Below are 9,939 nucleotides of genomic sequence, written 5' to 3'. Positions count from 1 at the left end.
ATTCCGCGCTGATTTCCCGACGAAGTTTCCAGATGAAACGCGAGATCGATCGAGTGCCTTTTAATGCAAATTTGGAAGACGGGAAGGGGACTTGGAAGGTTTTGCGAAACCATTTTGGACGTGGAAATTATGCTGTACGCTTGGGATATTTGCAGGGCTGTTATTCAGTGTATTTAGTTTTGTGTTTGTTACTGTCGTGTATTTGGGGAAAAGAGGAAAAGAGGGGCATGGAAAGAAAAGTAGCACAATAAAATATTGACACTACGGTCAATCCTATAAGTACTCGTACCTTTTACGTCTATCGAAGACATTTGTCTAAATTAATTGATAGGTTTGATGTTTCCAAATTAATTCTTTATTATAAATATGTACATGTGTGAAGTCTATTTATGTACGTATTTATAACGAATCCCTCGTGTAATGGTTACTTCATCATTAACTTAGATTAGTGAGTTAGGTCTCCCGAGTTCTCACCTTTTCATTCATAAATTACCCAACTCGGCACAAATATGCAAACGTCTAATCACACATTTTCGCCAATTAGTATCATTTCTGTACTCGTATAAAGACTCGAAGACTGTTCGACGACTAAGAGCGCCGAGGAAACGCCGATCTAATCTCCTCTAGCTGAGATCCACGCGAGGCCCACTCTTATCGGAAACGTGTGAATCAGGAATCCGTGTTCCAACGATCCACGAAGGCTTCGAACCGTGGCGACGGGTCTCCGTGGATGCCGAAGACGGCCGAATATATTTGGATTTCGAAGTTTTCAAGGGTTTTCTTTCCGTTAAAAAAAAAAAAAAAAAAAAATATATATATGTTTAAATATTCAATTTGAAAAATTGTATTTTAGCCACGAAATACCGCTCTTCAGACCACCGTGGCGACGGGAGCGCATCTTCTACCGATTTCCCACTCTCCCTCCCCCTTAGCGGTCGTTCCGAGACGATGTCCAGTCGTGAGCGTGGCCGCGCGCACGGAGAGGGCTGGTTCGGGCCCACGGGCCCGCTCTCGGGCCCCAAAGGAGAGGAGAGAAACGGAGGACCAGCGACGCGAGCGTGCGAAGGCGCGTCAACGGGAGAGACGAGCGCGCGACAGAGAAACACGGTGACGACTCGGCCAGGTGGAGGAGAGCCAATAGCTCTCCACGGGTTGTAACCCAGCGGCTGGGAGGGGGCAGAGGGGGGCCCACGGGTCGGTGGGGGCCATCAAAATTTCAAAAACGTACGCGGGCCCCTTTCGCGACGAGGATAAAAGGCAGCAATCGTGATTCTTTCGGTCAGTGTCGATACGATCGCCGCAGTTGTTCGAGTTCACGGTGCGCAAGGCCGATTCCGTTCGAAGGGAGTCCGCGAGAAAGTCGAGAGAGTACATCACCAAACCGTTGCCCCCCCCCCCTACTTTTCGTTGGTGTAACAGAAACGAAGATGTTCAAGTACGTGGTATTAGCTGCGCTCCTCGCCGGGTCCGTTCTCGCCGCCCCCGCGTCCCAGGATCCGTCCGTCCAGCCCTCGATCCTCGAGGAGGCTCTGGACGTCTACGCGTCGTGCTCCAGCGAGGAGAGTCTCGCGGTGTGCTTGAAACTGAAGGCCCTCCGCTTCGTGGACAGGGCGGCACGGACGGCGGACATCGACGTCGTCGACGGGTTCAAGATCGTGCAGACTGACGAGGCTAAGAGCAGGTAAGGGGACAGTGATTCCATAAGGATTTACTAGTGAAATTGTCCTTTGAGAGACGTGGCTACTGCGAGGGGTGTTGGGGTTGGGTGACAAAGATTGACTTTGGATGGGATTCGAATTCAGTGAGCAGATTCATTTGGAAAAGGTTGAGTTGCTGTAAACACACATTCGGTGTATCGCAGTTGATCGTCAGGAAAGATGAGACTTTAGGTTAAAGATTTTTTAGAGTTAGAGGAATTGCCTTTTCAGTTGGGATTTAGTGATCAGAATTCCTCGATAAAGGAGATAAGATCTCAGGGGTATCAGAGTCACGTACAATGTAAGCAGTAGCCGGGGTCCTTTGGGATTTCATCTTCCCATCCATAAGGTATCGCGAGAGTTCGCGAACTCATTGTGCTGGAAAGATTGCCTCGTGTTGATGAGAAGACAATCTCTTACCTGAACACCTTCCAGAGTCAATCTCCACAGCCCTGAGGTACTCTTATTTATATCCTCTAGGGCTTCATCTCATCATTTACCAGTTACATGACGAATACTCATCCTATCGATCAATCCTCCTAGCCTAGGGGTACCAGAACTATATAAAACTCGAGCAGTGGTCTGGACCCCTCGAGTCCCGACTCGTTATGTCACGATAGTGCATGAACTTAGCGCAGTCGACTGATCTAATTGCAAATGTTGTGATTCACGCGTGGATTTTACTTTTCAGTCGAGCTGACAACGCCAGGTCGTTAAACGACATCGAAAGTAGCCTGCCAACCGAGGTCGAGGCCAAGGAGGCTGCCATCAACGATGCCCTCCTCGACAGGACCGCCAAGTTCCTTTCTACCCATACCGTGGAGTTGAGTCTCCCCGAAGAAGTCTCGCGATCGTTCGAAGAAGGTACCATTATTAACAAGAAACTTCAATAATTAATTTTAAGAGCGAAATATTAATTCAAACGAATCCGGGAGAGAATACGTAAACTTTGAAAATACAAAAATAAGTAATATGACAAATGTTAGGTTCAATTGTCTCAAGACAAAATTTTAGTCCTGCAGACCTTTCCGTGTGAATCAGTCTAGCAATCAACGCGTTAATCATATTAAGATTATATTAACAGTATCGACACATTCACTTTCCCCTGAGTCACGCGTGGGTCCAGGACGATTCTTCATTACGAGTCCATGATCCATACGGATGAATCAGGATATAAAAAGCTTATAAATATCCAAGACGTGTGACGCTCGTTCCTACTTACGAGGGCAGCGAACTCGACGACGTAGTCGTAACACGCCACTAATTAGTCGTAATCGTTCCCCGGTTGTAATTCTTCCTCAAGTGGGGGATTTTCAGAGATCCCAAGCCCAACGTAATTTGCATTAATGGTGCAAGGTAGAAGGCCATTAAAGATTAAAGAGTTTTCACTGAAACAGCGACTCTTACGTAACTAAAAGTGCTCCGAATGGTGTCTGTTTACAACACTGCAATCATCTAACGGTTGAAGCCTGGGCACTTATCACTTTCATTCTATTACATCGCAGTGTTGCGTCGATGTAGATACCATTTAGGGCATTGTTTGCGACGTAAGAGCTACCGTTTCGCTGCTTTGTCCTACGTCTGAGTGACCTTGAAGTCTCCGAAAGTCCTTCACCTATAAATAAGCGATTACCAGTATATCATAGTCCAACTTTAGAGAACAAACTTTCCCCGTCTATCTAAAAATAGCAAGGTGATCGAAGCAACGTAACGATGTCATTGTCCCCTTTCAGCCCGTGGCAAAAAGAAGAAGATAGTGAAATCCCTGCTTCCGATCCTCCTGCTGCTGAAGCTGAAAGCCGCCGCCCTCATCCCCATCGCACTCGGTGCCTTGGCCCTCCTAGCCCTGAAGGCTCTCGTAATCGGCAAGATCGCGCTGGTGATCAGCGCCATCATCGCCCTGCAGAAGCTCTTCGCCAACAAGCACCAGAGCTACGAGGTCGTCGCCCACCCTGTCCACTCTTACGGCCACGAAGAACACCACGACCACCACGGCTGGGCGAGGTCTGCCGGCTCCGACCTCGCGTACAACGCGTACAAGCCGTCCGAATAATCGGACGTTTCACCGAAACATCACCAATTCTCTACCTTCAGTCGCCAAAGTGATCAGAGCCGCTGGCGATCACCCTGAGGGCCGCTCGGCTCGATCCCTCGAGGACCTGCGCGCGTCGAGTGCGCGGTCATGTCTTGCCCTCTAGACCATCGACTGGACTTCCCGCGACTTGAACCTAGGACTTGCCAATCGTGCAGCTCGATAAGTTGGACGATATCCACGAGGTAGGAGGATGTCACGCAGAAGGCAACGTCAGCAATTGGGATCGACGCCTCACGATCGAGCTAATCCGATAATTGTGAGTGATTGGTGCGAGAGTAGTCGCTGCCCAACTCTGAGATAGCCTAGCTAGGTGTCACCCAATCCAGGTCGGCAGAAAGGAAACTATGGAAGGATGGCGAAGTGATCGCTGTTCAGCTCTACTGTAGTCTATTTAACCTAACTCTGCTACTGTATGCCTATCCCGTGTATTCGGACGAGGACCCAACTTGTTGAGCTTTACGTGACCCAAGTGACACGACGAACTGTGACTTAACCGACTATTGGACGGACACGTTTCATCTTGGACTAGTACTGTGTACTGTGGACGATTCGACGCGATCGATTGCGATTGCCGCGGTGATCGAGACAGCACATTGAGACGTTGAACACAGACTCTATTTAACAGACTCTTAACAGTGAATGGTGGAAGTCGCGCACCCTCGACCACTCAGTGCGGCATTCCCTCAGGCGTGGACGCCTACGTCCAGAGATCCCGGGTTGGGACGCGCTGGGACTCGTAGTCAGTACCTGCACAGGTCCACCAGATTTATCCAATGATTATTTATATAACGCCCCCCCAAATGGGGTTGCCATGTAACTTATCGCATTATTTATAAATAAATCCTAATTTTATACGTAACGACCCGCCATGTCATCCTCTCACTAATGTACTTTAGATAAGTCTGTGCGATCGGCACGATTCTTTGGGGCCCTAAGCAGAGAATATCGATTGCTACGGACTTGACCAGTTACGAGAAGGAGCTTTACGTTTTTAACAGGTTGTATGCCAGGCCTAGGAAGGAAGAGATTACTATTCCTCGCGCGTAGCATAGATCAGCTTTGAATTCGGGGATATCAAGCTTGGCTAGTAGGAGCAAGATCTGATCAAAATTCAAATGACGCAGAATAAATTTGAAAGAATTATTTCGGGATAAGCGAGAGATCATTTTGGATAAGAGGTTTACAACCTTTCGTGACTCTGTAGCAGTTATTCTCAACGTTTTGTAGTTTCTACCCCTTTCTGAATATTTCTTGTTTCTGTGATCCCTATCGTTCATAGTATTACATAATAAAGTATAAAAAAATATAATAATACATGAGTAACTTAATAATATTTTTCCTAGATTATACTCATAGAGAAAGTCTTATTCCGACTCAAATACGAACCATCACCAAGTGAAGAAAGGTACAGTTATGATTGCTTCCGGAAATAGGAACTCCGTAATTGAGGGCCCTGTTAAATTAGGCGCTGTTCCGCGGAAATCAGGTCGAAACGAATTTTTTGTGGACCCACCTGTCCCCATTAAAAGAACATCTCTTAAATCCCCTTACTAGATAATTACGCTAACAAAGCCCCATAACTTTTCGAACGATCCAATTATTATTTTAGCATCCACTTATATGCCCCATATGAAAAACGAATAATACTCATGAATTTCCTGAAGAAACCACAAACTAATTTAACCTACAATTTCTACCATACAATTATCCACTCCTGAGGAACACTCACAAATTTCTATATTAAAAAACATCAACATTGAAACAGTTACAGTCAGTCCCATAAATATTCGTACTCTCTATTTCTATTGAAGAAATTTGTTTAAATTAAATGGTAGTGTATGCTTGTATAAATATGTCGATGTATATATAAATAATTACATGTACAAGCTAATTCATATCCATACTTTAAAAAAAAATTCATTTGGTAATACCAAAACTATTATTTAATTTAGTAAACCTTCTTCAATAGACATAGAGGCTACGAATATATTATTTAAGGCATCGACTCTATATCCAAGAACCTATACCCTACGATTTCCACGCTGACTGTCCCGAAATAAACAACAAGAAATTATTCTTTCCTTCCGCACGACGAAGCAAGCACTCAAAAATGGCGGAGTGTAACACGTAGACAAACTGATGAATAGGAAAGTGACCCTGACCGAGCAAAGTAATCAGCGCGTACCTCAGCCATTGTGCGTGACTCCTGGAACCTGTTAATTGATCATAATCACGTTAACGCTAGCCAATGTTTGTCCAAGTTGGCTAACGTCCACGAGTCTGTTGACCGTCGCCGGAGACGTCTCTGCGTAGGCAAGCAACCCGACTCTTCCTCGTTCGTCTTCATTATCTTTCTTTTTTTTTTTTTTTTTTATTCGTCGAGACCCGTTCACGCTAGAAATTTCTCTTCGTTACAGAGACGTGGCCCGGACGTTTTGACGGCGAATCGCTCATGCCGGGTGCATCCGGTGTATCGAAGGGGCCCATGCAGATCGCACGAAATACAGGCGAGGTGGACTTTCGCTGGTTGTAGAATCCGTCGAGTGAAACCGATTGTTCCCTCGTGTGCGAACGCCTATATAGCGGGCTGATCCACGGTGCTGGATCAACAGTATTGTTTCGGATCCCGACCTCTGCTACTTCTTTTCCTTTATAGTTCTCGCGAGGGATATTTGTTGAGTGTAGATTTAGTGCTGGAGTGGATGATTTCAATCGTGGGTGTCGCGGAGTGCGAGAATGACGAAGGGTTGTTAGGTGAGGATTTGGGGTGCAGTTGGACGAAGTTGGTGACCTGGGAGTGCAAGGGAAATGGAAAATGTGGCGGTGGTTGAGGGTAGTGGTTCCAAGATATTTAGGTTGTTGGGGAATAGTAGTGGTTTAGGGTATCTTAATTTAAGAATGGACTCAAAAGCGTTAACTACCAGGGCACTTGGTGTTAATTCTAGCTAAATATTAGGAAATCGAGAAATAATATTTCAGTTTATGGGGGTAGTTTAAAGTATCTCAGTTTAATCATTACAGCCACTTTTATCTTCTGTCGTCCTCAGCAACCTCACTTCATCATATCAATCAAAATACTTTATTCCAGTCCTCCAAAATTGAAAACAGATAGCCTCCCTCTACCCCATCCAAGAGAAATTGATCTTCCACGCTGATTACGACCGTTCTACTCGCACCCAAGCCTGAATCATTCAGTCTATTATCTTTTCCCAGAGCCGTGCGATCATTGTAATCGCGCATTTCCCTGAACTTTCATCGCGCAGTTCACACGAGACCCTATCGACTTTCTTGACGGTCTTCCTGAAGATTGTTTTCATCCTACGAGGTCGACGCCCTGTGCGATCGCCATGAAGCGAGGGCTTGGCAGCCTGTGCCTTCTGGTTCTCATATCCACAGGCGTCACGGTGATAATGGAGCCGACGGAGGAGCCGATCCTCACCAACGAGGACCCAGCCACTTTCAACGAAGCCTTTAGCTCTTGTCTGTCCAGAAAAGAGTTCGGCACTCTGGAGTGCGTGAATCGCGGCGCCTTAAGTACTCTTCAGTCCCTAAATCACAAGGACGATCTGGACTTTGGAGACGTTCACCTCGAGAGAGCCGACGGATACGGTAGGGAGCTCCTGGACTGGGACTACGACCCCAAGGACTTTGGGAATATCGTCACCGCAGCTACCAGGTTGATGGAACGCAGAAGCCTCAAGTGGAGTCTTGATAGTTTGTATCCGGGACTCCAGTTGCGTGCTGGACCCATGCTGAATGGAAACGGGGTGCTAGAGTTCGTGTTGAATGAAAGGGCAACGACCTTTGGCGATAGGCAGACGGGAACAGGTGAGTGTCAGGGCTGTTATGAAGGAGTGCTCTGCTAAGTGAACCTTAATTTGTTAGCGGAGACGTGGACAGGAGTTGTTCGTGTATTCTGGTAGTTAGGGTTGAATGTATCTAGTAGATCAATCAACCTCTATTCTTCACGAGTTCATTATTTAATTTATTCTGAATTCTTTTGAGCTCACTGTGCAGTTTAGAAGAAAAACACCTAAATCCTTTATAATGGATGTGAGGGTAGCAACAATTCTAGAGCGAATGAACGAAAAACTAGACGGACAGAGATTCCTCTTCAACTGGATACTTCACCTCACCGATTGTCCTAAACGACATCTTTGCTCTTCATTAATTAAAGACTCCAATTTGATAGTCAACCCCTTTGTCGTTCCTACACTAGAATTTTTAAGTCTAAAAGAAACTGTATTAAATCGTTTAAGAATTATTCTGGGCCAAGCGGGAGATCATCTTGCATCAGAGGTTTTCAACCTTTTGTGACTTAGTAGCAGTGATTCTCAGCGTTTTGTAGTTTCTACCCCTTTCTGAATATTTCTTATCTCCGTGGTCTCTGTCTTTATTAAATCATCAGCTAAATATTCAGAGCACAATGTCTTCGCGGTTCAGTGGTTGAGAATCTCTTCGGTGGATCATTGGTTGGCGTTAAAATCGCCTGGCCTTGGGAAGAGGAGTACTCCAAAGCCGCTCCACTCGTGAAATCGAGGCTAGCGGTCGAGAGGGGACCTGAGTCCGTGGCATCAGCTTGGAAACGAACCCATCGTTCGCCAGGGTTCGCATCTTCACTGAGGCGCCAGTTGCTTTATGGAACCACCTCCAGCAGGCAGCACGGTCAAGGCCATTCGCGATGAGCAATATGAGCATCCGAGACTAGCTGGCGGGGCTTTAGAATGCCTGAATAGCTATGAAGCTATGCTATTGAAGCTATGCTCTCTAAAGACTTGTCATGTAGATGAGGTTTGATCTAGTTCTCTGTTAGCAATTTGTATCAGTATTGTATTGACCCTATTTTTATTTCGAGGAAGTTAATATCTTCATACTCCGAGCTAAGCAATTTGAATTGGAAATGAGTGGAATGAACTGGATCATCTGCAAATGACTTCTTTTCATCGTTTCTTCTCAGGAAGACATATGATGAGACATCTGGCCTTAGTCGCGAGCCTCGTGTAGGATAGATCTACTTCTCAGTTGGCAATTTGTATCATTATTGCAAGCCATTGATAGCATTGTATAGTGACTCGATGATTACTTAAAGAAAAGCGTTGCTTTCGAAACCTAAACTCAATGACGTAACATTTTCTTTTCAGGAAGGCAAATGATGAGACACCTGCTGCTACCCTTCCTTCTAGGATTCAAGTTCAACCTGGCCTCCCTGATTCCACTTCTCTTTGGGTTCCTGCTGATAATCACGAAGAAAGCACTGCTGCTGACCAAGATAGCCCTCTTCGTGAGTGGTCTGCTAGGATGGAACTCGTTGTTCTCCAGTGCTGCAGCGCCCTATCCAGGAGCCGGATTCAACAAGTTCCCCGCGTACCTTCAGGAGGCACCAGGAGGAGGATTCCCTTATCACGATCATCAGAATTACCAACATCGACCCTACGGAGGCTACCGAATTACCGACCTGAACCCATACAGTCAGCACGTGATCAGAGAGGTGGTCGACGTTTACGATAATGCCGAAGAGATGAAGAATAAACGAAGCGGAAAGAATTTCGTTTGGGTCAAGGGCAGCTGAGATTTTAATGACTCTTGATGTATTCTCGAACTGTGATTGATCAATGCGATAACTCTCGTGAACTGTAGCTGTGTAGGATTTTATCACACTTTTCGTAGACGTTGCTTCCGGCATTTTCTATAATTCATACTAAACTTAATAAATTCATTTTGGTCGGCGAAATAAAAAATATCTATGGAGATTACACTCTCAGGCACCCATTGGATTTCAGCGTAGCACCATTTGCATTTAAATGGCATGCCTTGAAGATGCCACTATAGCAACCAAGACATTAGCGTTTAGATGGATTCGTCAGTGATCGTCCACTGTCCAAAGGTGTATTGTAGGTTAACGATATGTAAAGTATTACTGTTTGTAGAAATTAGTAACGCATGTCTATTCGGTATTACATTCTTAAGTAATATAGAGAGACGTGTTTCTCTAGATATTAGTTGTAGTCTTCGATAGTTAATGAAACGTTTCCGAATAAAGCTGAAATTCAAGGAAGTCGTTCGAGTCAGCGCGCAACCATATGTACTTTGACTTTCCCTCATCACTCGTTCCCATCTCTATTACACTAGCCTCCTTTCCTTTTGTGT

At 45.6% G+C, this 9,939-nt stretch overlaps 2 protein-coding genes across 2 annotated transcripts; both read left to right on the top strand.

Annotated features, from left to right (window-relative positions):
• The first annotated feature begins 236 nt into the window (after positions 1–236).
• LOC128889243 (uncharacterized) lies at positions 237–3,750 on the top strand. The gene is made up of 3 exons (XM_054146699.1): positions 237–1,681; positions 2,389–2,561; positions 3,431–3,750. Exons 1-3 carry the CDS (start codon positions 1,428–1,430, stop codon positions 3,748–3,750), a joined length of 747 nt encoding a protein of 248 aa, XP_054002674.1. The 5' UTR covers positions 237–1,427.
• Positions 3,751–5,850: 2,100 nt separating this feature from the next.
• Positions 5,851–9,830, top strand: LOC128889173 (uncharacterized). The gene is made up of 3 exons (XM_054146561.1): positions 5,851–6,546; positions 7,006–7,620; positions 8,934–9,830. Exons 2-3 carry the CDS (start codon positions 7,140–7,142, stop codon positions 9,359–9,361), a joined length of 909 nt encoding a protein of 302 aa, XP_054002536.1. The 5' UTR covers positions 5,851–6,546; positions 7,006–7,139; the 3' UTR covers positions 9,362–9,830.
• The last annotated feature ends 109 nt before the right edge of the window (positions 9,831–9,939 follow it).

Source organism: Hylaeus anthracinus, unplaced genomic scaffold (assembly GCF_026225885.1).
Source record: "Hylaeus anthracinus isolate JK02 unplaced genomic scaffold, UHH_iyHylAnth1.0_haploid 0, whole genome shotgun sequence".
Classification (NCBI taxonomy): domain Eukaryota; kingdom Metazoa; phylum Arthropoda; class Insecta; order Hymenoptera; family Colletidae; genus Hylaeus; species Hylaeus anthracinus.
This window is presented reverse-complemented; position numbering and strand designations above follow the sequence as displayed.